The sequence below is a fragment of the Bos indicus genome, chromosome 15 (assembly GCF_029378745.1).
Source record: "Bos indicus isolate NIAB-ARS_2022 breed Sahiwal x Tharparkar chromosome 15, NIAB-ARS_B.indTharparkar_mat_pri_1.0, whole genome shotgun sequence".
Taxonomy (NCBI): Eukaryota; Metazoa; Chordata; class Mammalia; order Artiodactyla; family Bovidae; genus Bos; species Bos indicus.
Genome location: NC_091774.1, coordinates 25,185,076 through 25,204,636, shown reverse-complemented (window position 1 = coordinate 25,204,636; position 19,561 = coordinate 25,185,076). Strand labels below are relative to the sequence as shown.

Sequence of the window (19,561 nt, the reverse complement as noted above, 5' to 3'; positions counted from 1 at the left end):
AGATCTCAATGGCTTAACAAAACCATTGACAAAAATGGTTTATTAACAAAAATGCTTATTTTTTGTTCACATCACAGTGCAGTGTAGCCAGGGCCAGGGGCAGAGTACTACTCCAGGTGGTCAGGCTTCTATTGCATAGCTCTGTCATCTCCTAGGGCCTCAGGGTCCTCTGCTGGATTCTCCACATACAGCCAACGGGGGCCGGAAGAGAGAGCCCTCAGGGAACGGCACACACGGTGTGCTGTGCCACACACAGACGTGGTCACATTCCTCGGGCCAGAATTCGGCCACAGGAAACGGCCTGGGAAATGCAATGCCCTGTGTGCCAAAGAAGAGAAGACGTGGAAACTGGTGAAGAATTAGACAATCTCTGCCATAAGATGTTTATTACTTTGGGGCTTTCCTCTTCTGTAAATTCTCTGATCACGTCCCTGTCCTTTTTCCCCTTGGACTTCTTCTTGTCATTGTTGTTCATCTGTATATTCTGGAAGGTATCCGTTTCTGGTTGGTTTTACCATTGCAAATATTTCTTCCAATCTGTCTGCCTGATCACCTTGGCTATTGGGGTCTTTCACCACTCAGGAATCTAATTTTTATATAACCTAGTTAACCAATTTTTAGCCTTACAGTTTTCATTTTTGCAAGTGTGTTTGCTATTTATTTACTCCATATCTGGATTCCTCTCTTTTTTAAAAAAATGTTGTTTAGTTTTGGATGTACTGGATCTTCACTGCTGTGCAGGTTTTCCTCTAGTTGCAGGGAGCAGGGGGTGGGGTGTGGGTGGCTCCTCTTGTTGCAGGAAGCGTGGGCTCTAGGGTGTGAGGGCTTCTGTAGTTTTAGCACATGGGCTCAGTAGTTGCGGCTCCCGAGCTCTAGAGCACAGGCTCAGTGGCTGTGGCGCGTGAGCTTAGCTGCTCTGCGGCATGTGGGATCTTCCCAGACCAGGGATCAAACCTGTGGCTCCTGCGCTGTCAAGCAGAATCTTTACCACCGAGCCACTTGGGAAGCCCAGGTTCCTCTTGAAAGCACCATGTCACTACCTCCTTTGTCAGTTTTCCCCTCCGTCCCCAATTTGCAGAAGCATCACCTATTAAGAACAGGGACATGGAAGGTCCCCCAGGGAAAGGCTCACCCAGAGGCTAATTTCCCAGCCTTCTCATCTCTTTCCAGCATCCAGTTTTCCCTAATCCTGTAGGCTCTGGCCTGGAAAAACTTGGTTCCCCAAAGCGCCTATGGAAATGTACAAAACAGTTCATTCAGGAAGCCGTTTTGACTGGCACAAGAGGTAGGTGAGAGCCAGGTCTGGAGCCTGAGCCTGTTAAGATGCTTGCAGTGTTTAAAGGGTGCGAAGTTGGAACGTTCTCAGACACACCAGAACTTCTTTTAACCTCGCTCCCATGTCATTTCTTTTTTTTTTTTTTTCCTTTAATATTGTATTTATTTGTTTATTTTTGTCTGCACTGGGTCTTCTTTGCTGAGTGCGGGCTTTCTCTAGCTGCGGCGAGTGGGGCTACTTTCTTGCTGTGGCACTGACTCTATAGTTGTGGCTCACGGGCTTAGTTGCTCCGAGACATGTGGCTTGCCCCAGAACCAGGGATGGATCCCGTGTCGTGTCCGCCACACTGGGAGACCGACGGTCAACCGCCGAGCCACCAGGGAAGTCTCCCATGTTGTTTCTTGACTTCGGTCTCCTGCTCACCCTTTTCCCTTGCCTGAAAAGCCCTCTCTACCTTTGCTTGGTTAAACCTTCTTATCCTAAACCTGGGCATTACTTCCAGGAAGCCTTCTCTGGAAGGCTCCATCCCACCCCCAGGTCCAGGTGAATGCACGTCTGAGTCTTGCACAACGGTCACTGAACTTACCACACTGCGTTACAATGGCCATGTGCCTACGCGATCGCGAACTTTTGGGAAGAATCTGAATCCAATTCTGTGTCCAGTTCCCCTTTGTACTCTTAGCACTAGAGCGACACCTAACACATGCAATAACAGCTGTTGGATGGATCTGATGGGCTTACTATGTCCTGTCCACTGAACTTGGCTCTCCTATCCCAGTTTCATGGGCTTCGGGGAGGTTTTCATTACTGCAGAGACACCCCAGAAGAATTCCCTTCCAGAAACCAGCTGGGGTTCCTCTCCCTTGGTGTGTCATCCTGACTACTCATGGGTCATCTCTAGTCGGGCTCTGACGCAGCAGATCTGATCAGATCTCCTGGACCTTAGCCTCGGCTCTGGGTGAGGTGGGGCAGTGGGGTAGGCGGGGAGAGGGAGGGCCGTCATAATTATATACGGTTAAATGAAGGTGGTGAAAGTCAGAGTGCTCTGTCTTGGGAGTGGCCTCCTTTTCCCGGTTCGCCCATTCAGCAGTCAAGTTGGACAGGAGAGCAGGCTCAGTTGGGAGTGGCCTCCTTTTCCCGATTCGCCCATTCAGCAGTCAAGTTGGACAGGAGAGCAGGCTCAGTTGGGAGTGGCCTCCTTTTCCCGAATCCCCCATTCAGCAGTCAAGTTGGACAGGAGAGCAGGCTCACACAATGAGCAGGCGGTGCACAAGCAAGAGTGAGAGTCCTCCAGCCCCACTGGCCCTGCTGCCTGCCGAGCTCAAGTCTCGGCTGCCCCCTTGTGTCCACAGAGTGAAGGACAAGGGAAACTTCATCCAAAGCTGGGCTAGGACTGGTCCCCTGCCTCCTTCTCCCCAAGGGCACCCCCCCCACACACAGGGACTCCCATGCAGCAGGACCACCTGCTCTGCCCTCCCCAACAGCCTCTGCCCCAGTTACTCTCCACAGTATCGCCCTGTTTATTTCCTTCTCGGGGCTTCTCACACCGTTATTTTGGCCCACTCTTGTTGCCTGCCACCCTGGTGGCTCAGAGGGTAAAGTGTCTGCCCGTAATGCGGGACAGCCGGGTTCCATCCCTGGGTTGGGAAGATCCCCTGGAGAAGGAAATGGCAACCCACTCCAGTATCCTTGCCTGGAGAATCCCATGGATGGAGGAGCCTGGTAGGCTACAGTACATGGGGTCGCAAACGGACACAACTGAGAGACTTCACTTTCACTTCCCCACCCCTCTCAAGGGCAAGGAGATTGAGGGCAGGGCCTTGTTGGACTCAGTCACTGCATGCCTAGATATAGAACAGGCCCAGCAGGGAGCAGCCACGCAGCATGCATTTCCTGATCAAGGTTCCCCAAAGACGCCTGATGTCCGCCCACGGTTCCCATCAGGGCCGAGCTGCCTCCTTCTCCTGAAATGCCTTCAACACCCCAGCCCACCTCCCCTCCACCTCATTGTCTGCCTGGAAACCTGGTATTTATGGTTAGTCCAGGGCTCAGTTTAAACATTGCCTCTTTGGGACAAACATATGGACACCAAGGGGGAAGGTGGGGAGGGTGAGATGAACTGGGAAACTGGGATTGACATATACACACTATTGATACTATATGTAAATAGATAACTAATGAGAACCTACTGTGTAGCTTGGGGAACTCTACTCAGTGCTCTGTGGTGACCTAAATAGGAAGGAAATCCAAAAAACTGGGGCTATATGTAAACGTATGGCTTCCCTGGTGGCTCAGTTGGTAAAGAATCTGCCTGCAATGCAGGAGACCCCGGTTCAATTCCTGGGTTGGGAAGATCCACTGGAGAAGGGATAGGCTACCCACTCCAGTATTCTTGGGCTTCCCTTGTGGCTCAACTGGTAAAGAATCTGCCTGCAATGTGGGAGACCTGGGTTCGAGCCCTAGGTTGGGAAGATCCCTGGAGAAGGGAAAGGCTATGCACTCCAGTATTCTGGCCTGGAGAATTCCATGGACCTTATATAGTCCATGGGGTCACAAAGAGTCGGACATGACTGAGAGACTTTCACTTTCACGTTCATTTCCTGGGCTTGCCAGGTGGAGCTAGTGGTAAAGAACTCACTTGCCAACGCAGGAGATGTAAGAACCGCGGGTTCGATCCCTGGATTGGGAAGATCCCCTGGAAGAGGAAATGGCAACCCACTCCAGTATTCTCGCCTAGAGAATCCCACGGACAGAGAAGCCTGGCAAGCTACAGCCTATAGGGCCACAAAGAGCCAGACACATCTGAAGCAACTTAGCATGCACGCATGTATACATGTAGCTGACTCACTTTGCCGTGCAGCAGAAACGAACACAACATTGTAAAGCAACTATACTCCAATACATTTTAAAAAATGTTTATTTATTTATTTACTTATTTGGCTGTGTTGGGTCTTAGTTGCAGCATGTGAGATCTAGTTCCCTGACCAGGGATTGAACCTGAGCCTCCTGCGTTGGGACCACAGAGTCTTCGTCCCTGGACCACTGTAAAAATATGTTTTAAAAATAAACATTACCTCTTCGTGATGCTTCCCTGGTCTCCCCTAAAGTGGGCACTTCCTTCTGTGTGCCTTCACCTCCTGTAATGGAATCATAACTGTCTATGAGCCCGGCAAGGGCTTGTATCAAATTTGGTCTCACACTCTCAGTGCCTGGCAGATGGCAGATGCTAAATAAATATTTACTGATGAACTCTGATTACCCCTGGAGAGACTCACAGAGCCCAAGGCCCGGAACTGTCCTCCCGGCCTCGCCTCCCTCTGCTCTCCAATAGAGAGCCCACCCAGTAGGCAGCACAAACATCACATCATTCACCCAGCATCTTCCCAAGGCCAGGTTTTGTAACAGGATTGTTTACTCCAGGGGAAATGCCTTTCCAACCATCACCCTCCTTTATAATGCATCTTGGCTGCACTTCCTCCTGAAACCTTCCTTGGTTCTAGAGCAGGAACTAATCCTTCCTTCATCTCTGCTTCTCATCACTATTCCTCTTCCCAGTTAATGCTGCCTTGTCCTAGGGCCGTGTATCAGCTCAATGGGTGCTTAGCAGAAGTGTGAAGCCTGTTGTCTCAGCTAATTGTAAACCTTACCCTGTCACTACCCATGTCTCACACACATTAAGTAAAAAGCGTTAGTCACTCAGTCGTGTTTGACTCTTAGCCACCCCATGGACTGTAGCCCACCTGGTTCCTCTCTCCATGGAATTCTCCATGCAAGAATTCAGGAGTGGGATGCCATTCGCTTCTTCAGGGGATCTTCCTGACCCAGGGATGGAACCAGGTCTCCTGTTTTGTAGACAGATTCTTTACCATATGAGCCACCAGGGAAGTCATGAAGCCACTCAAATGCCCATTCACAGGCAACCCATGAAGCATATATGGTAACCTGATGGTCTAGTCAAGAAGCCAACAGCTCCTGATGTGAAAGCTCGTGTTAACTAACATCAGGGCCCCAGAAGAATATCGCCCAGGTATATGCCCACACTTCCTACAGGGAGGCAGAGACTGGGCACCTCAGTCCGGCCAAGAACACCCACCCCAGACACTCTCCCCATATGCCCACCCACCTGCTCTTTGCCTGATGCTTTCCCAGCCCAGCTCAGCTTTCTGGTCACACACTCCAGTGCATACTTGGAGCTCGCCCTGGATGGGATGTTAGCACTCAGCTTCTGGGTCCGTCGACTTGCAGGCAAGTTCTAGGAGCTAGTCTTGATGTAAACCCAGCCTCTGGGAGTCAGCCTCACTGATCACTCTTGTGGTGGCTCCATGGATAGATGTGACCCACCTCTACTACCATGATCAGCACACAAACACATACATGCACACACACACACACACACACGCATGCACATGCCCACATACACAAAAAATATACCCCAGATACACACACATGGGGTAGAATGTGATCAAGGGCGTCAATGTTGCAACCACGTTTACTGTGAGGACCAGCCCTAGGCAAAGGTTCTGACACTACACAGTGTCCAGCTGGACATAGGCACTTGACAAATATTTGTTGAATGACTAAATTGCTTGCTTGCCCACCTCCAATGCCACCCATCGCACTGATTTGACACTCCTCCTCCCACTTTGAGCACTGGCCTGTTCTCCCATACCACATGTATTAGCAGTCCCTCAAGGGACAGAGCCCCAATCTTGGAACCCAAGTGTCTTCAATTTTTCTTTTTTTAATTAATTAATTAGGCTGCCCGAGGTCTTAGTTGCAGGATGTGGGATCTTAAATCTTCATTGCAACATGCAGGATCTTCAGGTGGAGCATGTGGGATCTAGTTCCCTAACCAGGGATTGAACCTGGACCCTCTGCATTGGGAGTGCAGAGTCTTAGCCACTGGACCACCAGGGAAGTCCCTGTCTTCAGTTTTTCTTGAAGTCCACCCAGCACAGTATGTTGTCTCCCCTCTGGGTCTCAGTATCTGTACCAGAAGTTCCTGCCCTTCACCCCGACTCCTTCACTTGGCTTACTCTTGGTCACCCTTTCACCAATTCGCTCCCTACTTCCCTCAAAAAGTCTTTCCCATGTGTCCCATCCCTGCCCAGACGGGGTAAGGTGGGGTTCACTGGACAGTGAAGGAAAACAATTCTCTAGCTCTTTCAGAACTCCTTATGCCATCTTATCACATCCTGTGACAAGGTCTCTACAAGGTCAGCCAAGCTTAAAAAACACACAAGCTCGCTCACATGGTTATTTATTAAGGGTATTCATGTTATACCTTTTGGGTGTCACAGAAACCCTGGGGAGAGGTGTGATGATTTCCATTTCAGAGATGGGGAAACTGAGGTTCTGAGATATTAGGTGCCCACCTAAAGTCACAAGAGCAAGTTGAATCAGAGAGCCAAGGATCAAAATCCATGCGTGTGTTTTCCATTTCAAGGGGCAGGGCTGCAGGATTAGCAGGCATGGGGAGGGAGCTGGAGACTGAACTCAGAAGGTGGGCAGTCCAAATTGCCTAAAATCAGAGAGTGGGAAGGGTCCTTCCCACTTTATTCCACGCAACCCTGAAGGAGCCCAGATGGAAGGAGACGCAGCTTTCTTTCTCTGGCCCAATTCTTTTTCCCAGCCTGGGGCCATTAGTGGAATACATTATAAACCTTTCTGGGAGAAGCATCCCAATTGACCTGGCGATCATCTGCCAGCAAGTGTTAGAAGTGAAGCTGGTGAAATGGAGAGAAATACAATCGAGGTGGCAGAGGGATGGCCCCAAGCCCGCCCCCCGCCCCCAACCCGCTCCTCCAAGTCTCTGCCTCTAGTCCCCTCTCCGGGCCACCAGGAAGAACAGCCCTGTGTAGTCAGAGCGGTTATCCAAATGGGTCTCAGCGGCCCGAGTGACCTTCTCCAGCTTCTCAATGATGAAGCCAGCCTCCTGCAGGGCTTCCCGCAGGAATTTCTCATTCAGGGGCAGAGTGGAGAACCTCTTGTCCCCCACCATGAAGAAGGTGGTCTCGAAGCCCCCGCTCAGCACCAGATGGCCCCCGGGCCGGAGCAGGGTCCTGAGATGGCGCAGGGCATCCCGGCAGGCCTGCGGGGTGGGGCAGGCAGCCTCAAGACACAGGGAGGAGATGAGGCCGTCGGCGGGGGGCAGGACCGCGGGCTCCAGGGGCCGTTCTTTCAGGACATCACACTTGAGCACCTGGGTGACGGCTCTCCTTACGCGCTCCTCCTTCTCGGCCCACTTATCTCTGGAGAGGAAGGAAGAAAGAGAAAGAGACCGGCTGGGTCATGCTCACCACGTGGACCACTCACGTCACTCCCAGCCATTCTCTGCCTGGCGTTCCGGCTCCCAGAGCAGCAGGCTGCCGGTTCTACAGATGAGAAAACTGAGTCCCATAGAGAGAGCAGCTGGGAACAAAGTGAAGCCCAGCACCTGCCCACCCTGGGGTCACAGGTCAGGGGCCCCCTTCTGGCCCTGCGCCCCTGGAGGTTAGCCCGTTCTCTCTCTGCTAGCCTGTATCTCACATGACCTGACAAGTGCCCCCAGAAACAGAATGTCTGCCTGGACTCAGAGGAGCAAAACTACAGTGTGAGCTTGGGGGACATTGTGGGGGCTGGCCACTCCATTCAACCTCCTCCTTGACTCACACATTCCCTTCTTACCTGTTCTCAGGATGTGGGCCACATGCATTATGCAGTATGAATAAGTAGTAGCACTTAAAGGCCTACTCTTTCCAGCTCTGTACTTTTTAAAACACGTAGTCTTAACATACACTCTACTGTATATAAAATAGGTAAACAGCAAAGACCTACTTAGAGCACAGAGAACTATACTCAATATCTTTTAATAACCTAAATAACCCATAATAGAAAAGAATCTGAAAAAGAATATATATATATATATATATATATACACATACACATATAAGTATATGTGTATGGAATCATAGTTTTGTTCAGTCACTAAATCGTGTCTGACTCTCTGTGACCTCATGAACGGCAGCACGCCATGCCCCCCTGTCCTTCACTATCTCCTGGAGTTTGCTCAAACTCAGGTCTGTTGAGTTAGTGATGCCATCCAATCATCTTATCCTCTGTTTCCCCCTCTCCTTCTGCCCTCAGTCTTTCCCAGTATCAGGGTCTTTCCCAATGAGTCGGCTCTTTGCATCGGGTGGCCAAAGTACTGGAGTTTCAGCTTCAGTCGTTTGTTATATACTTGAAACTAACACACTGTAAATTAACTATACCTCAATGTTTAAAAAGTAAAAAATAAATCATAGTTTTAAGCAGAAAGAATAAGAAACTAATGCACAACTTCAACCATCTTAACTAGGGAGGATGATATTTGGGGAGTGGAAGGGCAATGGTAGACCTTCCTGGTGCCTTGAAATTAAATGAAAATATACAAGGTAAGTAAATTCTGTTCCACTTGCCATGCAAGATTGTCTTAATTCTAACCCTTATCTCCTGCAATCCACAAAAAGATTCCACAAGTTTAGAGCTCCCTGGAAGTTGTAACTGGAACAACAGGGCACCAGCCAATCAGAAAGGAGGCAGCCGGGAGGGTTCTCCTGCTTGGGCTCAGACCTTGGCTTCCTTGTGGACCTTGGTGATGTTTCCTCCAGGCTCCAGGTTTGTCTCTAGCCAGCTCTTCCTATTGCCTCTTTTGGTCTTTATAGGATTCATATCTCACTCTTCCTCCTTTCTTCTTCAGGTTCCACTGAATTCCTTCCTTCCTTCTCAGTCTCCATCTACCTTGCCATTTGTACACAAACTCCATGGAAAATTCTTGATTAGGAGCTAAGTGAAGATCATGCAGATCTGAAAACAAGCAACAACCCCCTTACCTGTTCCCCTCAAGCTCACACACGTATTTCACCACTGGAGACCAGTCAAACGCCCCTGGCATCTTCTTCAGCCACTTCTCCAGCTCCTGGAGGTTCTTGTCTGTGTAGTCAGTGGCGATGATCTCTTGGAAAGACTCACAGGCAGAGAGGAACTGGTAGATGGTGGGCCCAGAGCCGATGTCAATCAGGAGTTTCCCTTCCAGCCCACCTGTTTCAGAATAGGAATATTCCTTCTGAATCATTAGTACCTGGGTACTTTGGCCACCTCATGCGAAGAGTTGACTCGTTGGAAAAGACTCTGATGCTGGGAGGGATTGGGGGCAGGAAGAAAAGGGGACGCCAGAGGATGAGATGGCTGGATGGCATCACCGACTCGATGGACTTGAGTTTGAGTGAACTCCGGGAGATGGTGATGGACAGGGAGGCCTGGCATGCTGCGATTCATGGGGTCGCAAAGAGTCGGACACGACTGAGCGACTGAACTGACTGACTGACTGAGGGCTCCAAGGCCCACGCTTCCCAAAAGATTCTGCTCTTCTTGCTCCACTGGGAGAGGCCACAGGGACTTAACCATTGGGGCATGTAACCTCCAGGACTGGGAACTTTGCTGCACTAACAGCTCCAGCACAGTGAGCATGGAGAGTTTTTGCAGGAGGGGAGTGTTAGGAACGAGGGCGCTTGTTTAGGGGTAGAGTGTTAAAGAACCAGCGTCGACATTTCACCTACCAATTTACCACTGTAAAGTGTCCAGGACTTCCCTGGTGGTCCAGTAATTAAGAATCCATCTGTCAGTGCAGGGGACACAGTTTGATCCCTGGTCCCAGAAGATTTTACATATTATGGGGCAACTAAACCCTCAAGCCACAGCTATCGAGCCTGTGCGCCCTAGAGCCTGTGCTCCACAAGAGAAGCCCACACACGACAATTAGAGAGGAGCCCCTGCTCTCTGCAACTAGAGAAAGCCCACACGTAGCAATGAAATAAATACATTAACTAAATTTTTAAAAAGTGTCCAAAGGAGAAATCTGATTCCATTCTTGAGTACACTGGTTTCCCTGTCCCAAGCACTTTTTGTTGATGTGCCCTATGGCCCCACTGAGACCACATGTAATGTTCCAAAGATCAATCAGCAAACATGTATTGAATATCAACTGTATCCCAGAAACTTGCTTGGCAGTTTGGGGACTAAAAGGAGAAAACAGGGCCTGTGAAGAACACTTGGCCTCCCCTTCCTGTCTTGTTTCTCTCCATCCACCAGAGACTGGTTGACACAAAATATCAAGAGTGTTTGGACCTTGGCAAGGGGCTTCCAGGGGCTTCCCAGGTGGCACTAGTGGTTAAAAAAAAAAAAAACAAAAAAAATCACCTGCCAATTCAGGTAGACATAAGAGATGTGGATTTGATCCCTGGGTCAGAAAGATCCCATGGAGAAGGGCATGGCACCCCACTCCAGTACTCTTGCCTGGAGAATCCCATGGACAGAGGAGCTTGGTGAGCTACAGTCCATGGGGTCACAGAGTCGGACATGACTGAGCGACTGAGCACACACACAGGGGGCTTCCAAGATAAACATGGCCAAGAGGATAGAAAACTAACTGGTCCTGACTGACTGCTGAGATGAGCCAGCTAATCTGCTACTACACTTGCTTGTCTGTATGTTGTTATATCTGTAGGGTACTGCTGCTGCCAAGTCACTTCAGCTGTGTCCGACTCTGTGCGACCCTATAGATGGCAGCCCATCAGGCTCTACCATCCCTGGGATTCTCCAGGCACGAGTACTGAAGTGGGGTGCCATTGCTGTAGGGTTCAGTAGCAAATAAATTGAAGTAGGCATCAAAGGCTTAAGAAAATTTGATGGCAGAAAATTTTAATTGGAGAAATTCTGGCTACTGGGTTATGTTTTCTTCCCATATGAATGATGAAAAGATACCCAGCATTTGATTTTAGTGGTCCAGCCAGCCTAGCACTATACTTCCCTGGGGTGGCAGTGACGGGGGGAGGTGCAAATCTGAGAGCCAACCACTCACGATGTTTGCATGGGCCACAGCGGCAATCAGGCAGAAGGGCAAAGAAGCAAAGCTTCCCTACACTTTCGGATGCCCTTCAGGTTTCCCTTGCAAGGGATAGGGAGAAGACAGGCCTATTCAGGATCATCAAAGACCACAGCTCTCAGGCTTTATGGGAAGAGAGAATCTGACCTCAGAAACTTTGAGAGGATGCCACCATGTACCATACATCAAGTGTATCTAAACTCTTCCTAATCTCTTTGGTAGTCCAGTCGTTAAGAATCCGCCTGCCAATGCAGGGGACACGGGTTCAGTCTATGACCAGGGAAGATTGCACATGCCGTGGGGCATCTAAACACTCGAGCTGCAACTGCTGAGCCCACGTGCCTAGACCCCATGCTCTGCAACGAGAGTAGCCACCGCAGTGAGAAGCCTGTGCACCTCAACAAATAGTAGCCCCAGCTCCTTGCAATTAGAGGAAACCCTTGTGCCGCAAGGAAGAACCAGTGCAGCCAAAAATGAATAATAAATAAAATAAATTAAAAAAAAAATCTTCCTGTAGGGCAGAGGCACACCCTCTGAAGATCCCAAGTTGCTATTAATGGTCTGGCCATCCTTTCCCACTCCTACTCGAGGACTGCCCTACAATGAAAGAAAACTAGCATCTGGTTTAAAATTTGTGTGGCCACCCTTCCTCCCACAAACCTGCCCCAGGGCTGAAGGGGATCAGCACCTGGTTTAAAGGTGGCATTGTAGTGTTTTAGCAGGAAATGGAGGACTTCATCCCCGACGGGATCCTGGTTCATCCTGTAATACTCCAGGTAGGATGTGGGCTCAAAATTCTCCTGGTAGACATCAGGCTCCTGGCGTTCCTGAAGAGCCATGGAGAGCAGTGAGTTTTGTCCAGGAAGGAGCAGCAGGCAAACTGATTCCCTGGGCCCTTCTTTGTGGGGCTCAGACTTTGTCCTCCCTCCAGCCCTCAGAACAAACACTGGGATGAAGACCAGAGCAGCCAACAAAGGATGTTTCCTGAACCTGCCTCCCTTTGGCCATTCACCTCTCCAGTTCCCTTCCCCAGCCCCCAGGCTTTTCAGTAGCTCTGGCTTGTTTGGAAGTGTTAGTCTCTTTTGCTGCATTTATTGCATCCTCTTCTACAATGATTTTTCAAACTATTTAAAAAGCACGTCTAATTTTTAAACAAAATCTCCAGCAAAGCCCCAGTATAGATGAGAGATCCCAGGATGAGATATCTTGTGCTTAGTCGCTCAGGCATGTCTGACTCTTTGTGACCCCATGGGCTGTAGCCCACCAGGCTCCTCTGTCCATGGGAATTCTCCAGGCAGGAATACTGGGGGGAGGGGGGTTGCCATGCCCTCCTCCAGGGGATCTTCCCAATGCAGGAATTTAACCCAGGTCTCCTGCATTGCAGGCAGATTCTTTACCTTCTGAGCCACTAAGGAAGCCCTGGATGAGATGTCTTCAGATCATATCAGATCAGTCGCTCAGTCGTGTCTGACTCTTTGCAACCCCATGAATCATAGCACGCCAGGCCTCCCTTAGTTAGTTTTTAATTTTTAGTGTTTTCTGAACTACACACCCACCCCCCAACACAACACCCTGGTTTCTGTCCTAGACAACTGAATAAACGTTGATAGTATTTAGTAAAACAGGGAAGACAAGAAGAATAGGTTATAGTTGGGGAGTGAGGAGAGTAAGATGATGAGAGGAGATGGGTTTTGTTTTGAGTATACTCAACTTGAAACTGAAAAATCTAATCTAACTTGGATAAAGTTCTAGAACTCACAGAGAGATCTCAGCGGGAGCTAACAGATGTTGTGGGACAAGTGTACAAAATTGTTCTGTGACTGAACTAAATTTCTTCTCGAAGCCCCATGCAAATGGGTGGTAGACATTTTATCTCAATTATGTAGTCTTCCTTTACCAGGGGTGAGGGTGGGGAACTTACTTGGTGCCAGGCACGGGAGCTGGCACTTTTTTTCATCCATGCTGTTGGCATCGAATGAGATCTTGTTGCATAATCTGGTCCCAGCTCACTGATTAACAAGGGTTGCAACATCCCTTCCCAACCTCCATGCCTGTATATCTCTCTCTCTTTTTCCCGTTTCCATTGCCCACTCAGGAGCAAGGGAAATCACTCTTCCGCTCCTCAGGATGTTCTGGGCTGTGAAGCCATCACATCTGTGTGGGCTCAGTAGTTGGGGCTCACAGGCTTATTTACTCCAAGGCATGCAGCATCCTCCCATGTCCCCTACATTGGCAGGCAGAGTCTTTACCACTGAGCCACCAGGGAAGCCCCAGAAAATTTAGATCCTTCTGTGTGGTAGAGACTATCGTTTTCTGGTTTTATAATTGGTATCTATGTTATGGTGTTTTGACAGAGTATATTACTTTATATTATTTCTACTTTGGGGACATTTTATAATTCTCTGGTGCAACCAAGCTCGTGTGCCATAGCTATCGAGCCTGCACACTCTAGGGCTGGGGGCGGGGGGTCGCAGCTACTGAACCCCCAAGCTCCCTAGAGCCCATGGCCCACAGTAAGAGAAGCCACCACAGTGAGAAGCCCGTGCACTGCGACTAGAGAGTAGCCCCGGTTCGCCACCATTAGAGAAAAGCCCACGCAGCAGCAAAGATCCAGCACAGCCAAAAACAAATAAATAAAATTTAAAAAAATATTTTTTTAATTATCTGATAAATACTTTCGGATCAATGAGAAAATCAAAACAAAAATTTTAAACTCTATAGAAAAAAACTATTTAGGAAGGAATTCTGCAGATAAGTATCTATAAGACACAGATAAAACAGGGGAAAGTTCATGATCCTAAATATTCACATTAATAAACAAGACAATGAATGAAGCATTCAAATCAAGGAATGAAAAAAGATTCAACACATTTAAAGAAAGCAAAATGGTGAAACTGATAAAAATAAAAGCTGACATTAATAAAGGAATGAAGTTATAAGTACAGCCACCAGATTGAGCTGGGTGAAAGGAAGATGAAGAAATGTAGGCAGAGGGTGTAAACAACACTTCAGAGCTTGGCTGTGAAGGGGAAGAAAGACGTGGGGCAGCAGTAAAAGTGGATAAGCCTTAGACAGGCATAGAAACACCAAATATTTTGACAGTAGAGGAAAAGGCAAGAATGGGTGCCAGTACAAGTCAGGTTGATAGGAATGAGTAAGAAACTGAGATCACGGCTGGAAATTGTATTTTTCTTGAAAATAACAAGTACAGATGTTTGAAATTTGAGGTGAGAATAAACAGCAAATGGAGGGCAGACACTGGGGACGTACAGAATTATTAGGTATTTTCAAAGCCCTGGGTAACTGGATAAGAGTTTATTCTTGATAAAAGTTTATTCTTCCCAGAAGTTTTTTTTTTTTTTTTTTTCCTCCCAGCGTTCTTAGAAGTCTGGTTCCAGGAAAAGTGAAGATACTGGGCTGATGTAATGTTGGAATTTTCCTAAACAGGTGGAGCAGAAGGCAAATGGATAAAAGGTAAAAGAGATAGCTATCTATTCACTTATTCAAAATAGGTGCACTCACTGAGCATAGACTTGGCAGCTAAACTGCTTAGATTCAGAATCTAGCTCCACCACTTAAAAGATATACTCTTGGACAAATCATTTAATCTTTTTTCTCTTTGCCTCTTTTTTTTTTTTTAATCTACAACTCATGAGGACAGTAACTTACTCCCACAGAGCTGTTGAGAAGATTAAATGAATAGATTCAAAGAACTTAGAACAGAAATTTCACTTCTGGCCACTAACAAATATTGGAGCTGCCTTTCACCATAAACAGCTACAAAGCTAGACAAAATGACACGTGTTTTCAGGCACTGGACCATAGGCAGTGCACAGCTGCAATTCCTCAGAGAAGAACACATAAAGTGAGCCCAGCTCTCACGAGCTGACTGCCTGGGGACAAATGTCCTGACTGCAGCACGAAGGAGTGGGAACCAGGAAGAGTCCAGGTGTCCTGCTGAGCTGAAGAAGCCAAGAGCAGAGTTTGGAGCTGCTGGAGCAAATGGAACTTGTGGGGTTAGCGGCCAGTGCGGAGGGAGTCACATAAAGGGGGCTCCCAAATTCTATGTGGACACATATTCATTTTCTGGGGCTGCCTTAACAAAGAACCACTAACTGGATGGCTTAAATAACAGAAATTCATTCTTTCATAATTCTGGAGGCTGGAAGCCTGAAATCAAGGCGTCATCAGCGTTGGTGGCTTCTGAGAGTTGCGAGGGAGAAACTCTCATGCCTCCCACTGGTCACTCTTTGACATCCATTGGCTTCAAGATCTCTTCCTTGATTCCTTCCTTCATCCTTCATGTGGCTTTCTCACTGTGCACACGTCTCTCTGTCTGATATCCTTTTTGAAAAAAATTTTATTGATTGATTCATTTTTGGCTGTGCCGAGTTTTCTCTAGCTGAGGTGAGGGGGGCTCCTCTCTGGTTGTGGTGTGCAGCTTCTCACTGTGGTGGCTTCTCTTGATGCAGACCACGGGCTCTAGAGCATGGGCTCAACAGTTGTGGCACACGGGCTCAGTTGCTCCAAGGCACGTGGGATCTTCCCAGACCAGGGATCAAACCCATCAAACCCAAAAAGTGGATTCTTTACCACTGCTCCATCAAGGAAGCCCCCAATATACTTTTTTATAAGGGACACTAGTTCTGTCGGATTAGGAATCGCTTTGATGACCTCATTTTAGCTTAATTACCTTTACGAAGGATGAAATGATTGGAGACCATCACCAAGTCAAAGGACATGAACTTGGGCGCACTCCAGAAGACAGTGAGAGACAGGGAGGCCTGGCAAGCTGCGGTCCATGGGGCTGGAAAGACATGACTTAGCAGCTGAACAACAACCACCTTTATGAAAACCTCATCTCCAAAACTTATTTGGAAAGAAGTCACATTTTAAAACATTACGGGCTAAGATTCCAGTGTAGCTTTTGGGGGGAGGACAATTTCACCCATAACAGGGGTTCCCTGTCAGTTTTGATCAAAGACTGGGCTGCCCATGCACAGGCTGAGACTGTAACAACCTGGCTGCTATGGAGTTGAGAGCTGAATGGAAATACTAGAGGTCATGATGTAGGAGACAGGTGGCCCCTGGGCCAGACAGCTGTTGTTTATCAAGTGGAGTAGAATTCAAGCTTTATTCTCATCCAGACACTCCAAGGACAAAGCTGGTGGAGAAAGTTGAGCTCTGCTAAAACAAAGAGATAAGGTGCCTTCTCCTGAGGTCAAGACAGACTTTCCTGTCTACATGTGAGTAGGAAGACTTCTTGGTCAAAATGGGAGGGGCCCACCCCATAATAAGTGTGGCTATGCACTCACAGGCCTCTGTGGTGAGATCCATCTTAGAAAAAGTTTGCGCACATATCTTGCAGAGTGTCCAAGGAGCAGTCAGATGTGAAGAAAGAAACAAGATAATTAGCCAAAGGGAAACAAAGACCTGGAAAGACTGTCCTATAGAAGTGATTTACATTCCCTCTTTATTATACTCCTCCTCATTACAGAGGATGCCCATACCCTTTCTCTCTGGATGTGTGTCTCCCCCCCTGTCCATCACCAACTCCCGGAGTTCACCCAAACTCATGTCCATCAAGTCGGTGATGCCATCCAGCCATCTCATCCTCTGTTGTCCCCTTCTCCTCCTGCCCCCAATCCCTCCCAGCATCAGAGTCTTTTCCAATGAGTCAACTCTTCACATCAGGTGGCCAAAGTATTGGAGTTTCAGCTTTAGCATCACTCCTTCCAAAGAACACCCAGGACTGATCTCCTTTAGAATGGACTGGTTGGATCTCCTTGCAGTTCAAGGGACTCTCAGGAGTCTTCTCCAACACCACAGTTCAAAAGCATCAATTCTTTGGCACTCAGCTTTCTTCACAGTCCAACTCTCACATCCATACATAACCACAGCCTTGACTAGACGGACCTTTGTTGGCAAGACCATAGCCTTGACTAGACAGACCTATGCTATCTAGGTTGGTCACAACTTTCCTTCCAAGGAGTAAGAGTCTTTTAATTTCATGGCTGCAGTCACCATCTGCAGTGATTTTGAAGCCCCCCCCCCCCCCCGCCCCGCTCAAAAAAGTCTGGCACTGTTTCCACTGTTTCCCCATCTATTTCCCGTGAAGTGATGGGACCAGATGCCATGATCTTCGTTTTCTGAATGTTGAGCTTTAAGCCAACTTTTCAGTCTTCTCTTTCACTTTCATCAAGAGGCTTTTTAGTTCCTTTTCACTTTCTGCCATAAGGGTGGTGTCATCTGCATATCTGAGGTTATTGATATTTCTCCCAGCAATCTTGATTCCAGCTTGTGCTTCTTCCAGCATTTCTCATGATATTCTCTACATATAAGTTAAATAAGCAGGGTGACAATATACAGCCTTGACGTACTCCTTTTCCTATTTGGAACCAGTCTGTTGTTCCACGTCCAGTTCTAACAGTTGCTTCCTGACTTGCATATAGTTTTCTCAAGAGGCAGGTCAGGTGGTCTGGTATTCCCATCTCTTTCAGAATTTTCCACAGTTTATTGTGATCCACACAGTCAAAGGCTTTGGCATAGTCAATAAAGCAGAAATAGATGTTTTTCTGGAACTCTCTTGCTTTTTCGATGACCCAGCGGATGCTGGCAATTTGATCTCTGGTTCCTCTGCCTTTTCTAAAACCAGCTTGAACATCTGGAAGTTCACGGTTCACGTATTGCTGAAGCCTGGCTTGGAGAATTTTGAGCATGACTTTACTAGCGTGTGAGATGAGTGCAACTGTAATAGGGAAATTAAAATGGAGAAGTCTTGTTCAGGCTTTAGAAACCTCTGATCTGCTTCTGATCTGCCTGGATACTGTCCAGATTCCATGCCTGCCTGCAAGCACAGTAAGTCAGGCAGCACTTTAGAAAAGAAAAGGAGTGTGTCTTGGAATTCTTGAGCCCCTAAGGGTCTGGCCAACCCCTGGGGTGTAACTAAGTCCTGTAACTTACAAGGTGAAACAAACAGCATTGTAAAATGGTTAAAGTAAAACCAAAGTTGCATTTTTTGCACATGAATTGATGATAATATCATTTTGTGGCTTAGGATCATAAGCCAGAGCCCCAAAACTGCAATTTGAAGTCTGAGTCATGGGGTGGAAGTACTGCCCAGGACACTTTCCCAACTGGGACTCCAGATTGCTTTTAACAAAGGACTTCCCAGCCCACTGTCAGTCTGGATTTAGCTTGGCCCAATTTGGTGATGTATCCACTGTTACTTCTCTTTATTGTTTCTTTTTTTTTTTTAATGGCTGTATATTGAAATAGAGTCAGGTAATCTTCTATAAAAAATTGAAATTATTTGTGTGTGTACTGAGTAGTTTCTTTTGTTAATGAATCCTTCAAGGCTAAAACAAAAGTAAAACTTTCAGCAAAACACTAACAAATTTATTCAAGTAGATAAAGGAAAACACAGTCTTGATGAATATCAAACAAGGAATCTCAAAGAGAAGACTTTTTAAAGAGAAATTCTAAACTGAAAATATAATATCTAAAGTGAAGAATTCACTGAATTGTTTTAACAGCAGATTGGACAAGGCAGGAATAAGAGTCCCTGAACTTGGAGAAGGAGCTGTAAAAATGACCCAACTTAAAGAAAAGAGAGAAAAAAAGGTTGAAACAAAATGAACAGAGCCTCAGTTGGAAAATGTAAAGCTAACATTTACATAATTAGAATCCCTGAAGGAAAAGAGGAAAAGAATAGTATAGGAAAAGATATAGGAATAAAAATGATAAAACTTCCCTAAATTTGATGTAATATATCAACCTACAGATTCAAAAGCTCAGCAAACTCCCAAGTCACAACAAGGCATATCATAGTTGCTTGCTTGCTTGCTTCTTTAGTTGCTAAGTCATGTCTGACTCTTTGCAACCCCATGAACTGCAGCATACCAGGCTTCCCTGCCCTTCACCATCTCCCAGAGTTTGCTCAAACTCATGTCCATTGAGTCAGTGATGCCATTCAACCATTTAATCCTCTGTCGCCCTCTTCTCTTGCCTTCAATCTTTCCCAGCATCAGGGTCTTTTCCAAAGAGCCGAGTCTTCACGTGGGATGGCCAAAGTATTAGCGCTTCAGCTTCAGCATTTGCCTTTCCAATGAATATTCAGGGTGGATGTCCTTTAGGATTGACTGGTTTGATCACCTTGCTGTCCAGGGGATTCTCAAGAGTCTTCTCCAGCACCACAGTCCAAAACCATCAATTCTTCTAGCCTGGCAGACTATAGTCCATGGAATCGCAAAAGAGCCAGATACAACTTAGCAACTAAACTACTCTCATGGTTAAATGAAACAGAAATATCATCGTTAGACTTGTGCAAATTGTGAAATCATCCAAAGGAAAATGAAATGTTATACACAGGAGAACAAGGACGC

The 19,561-nt window shown here is 47.3% G+C and overlaps 1 protein-coding gene and 1 non-coding gene across 2 annotated transcripts; both read right to left on the bottom strand.

Moving 5' to 3' along the window:
* Positions 1–6,120: 6,120 nt before the first annotated feature.
* On the bottom strand, positions 6,121–6,193 carry TRNAG-CCC (transfer RNA glycine (anticodon CCC)). Its single transcript has one exon. It is a non-coding gene; the product is annotated as a tRNA-Gly (tRNA).
* Positions 6,194–6,520: 327 nt separating this feature from the next.
* NNMT (nicotinamide N-methyltransferase) lies at positions 6,521–12,138 on the bottom strand. The gene is made up of 3 exons (XM_019975692.2): positions 11,866–12,138; positions 9,127–9,334; positions 6,521–7,527 (listed from the first exon to the last, which is right to left on the bottom strand). Exons 1-3 carry the CDS (start codon positions 12,014–12,016, stop codon positions 7,095–7,097), a joined length of 792 nt encoding a protein of 263 aa, XP_019831251.2. The 5' UTR covers positions 12,017–12,138; the 3' UTR covers positions 6,521–7,094.
* Positions 12,139–19,561: the final 7,423 nt, after the last annotated feature.

What these genes read in the sequence shown, in the direction of transcription:
- NNMT (XM_019975692.2), bottom strand. Translation starts at nt 12,016, where the DNA reads ATGGCTCTTCAGGAACGCCAGGAGCCTGATGTCTACCAGGAGAATTTT. An exon ending in CAATGCCACCTTTAAACCAG is followed by an intron (nt 9,335 to 11,865) that starts GTGCTGATCCCC and finishes ATTCTGAAACAG; the next exon opens with GTGGGCTGGAAGGGAAACTC. An exon ending in TGTGAGCTTGAGGGGAACAG is followed by an intron (nt 7,528 to 9,126) that starts GTAAGGGGGTTG and finishes CTTCCTCTCCAG; the next exon opens with AGATAAGTGGGCCGAGAAGG.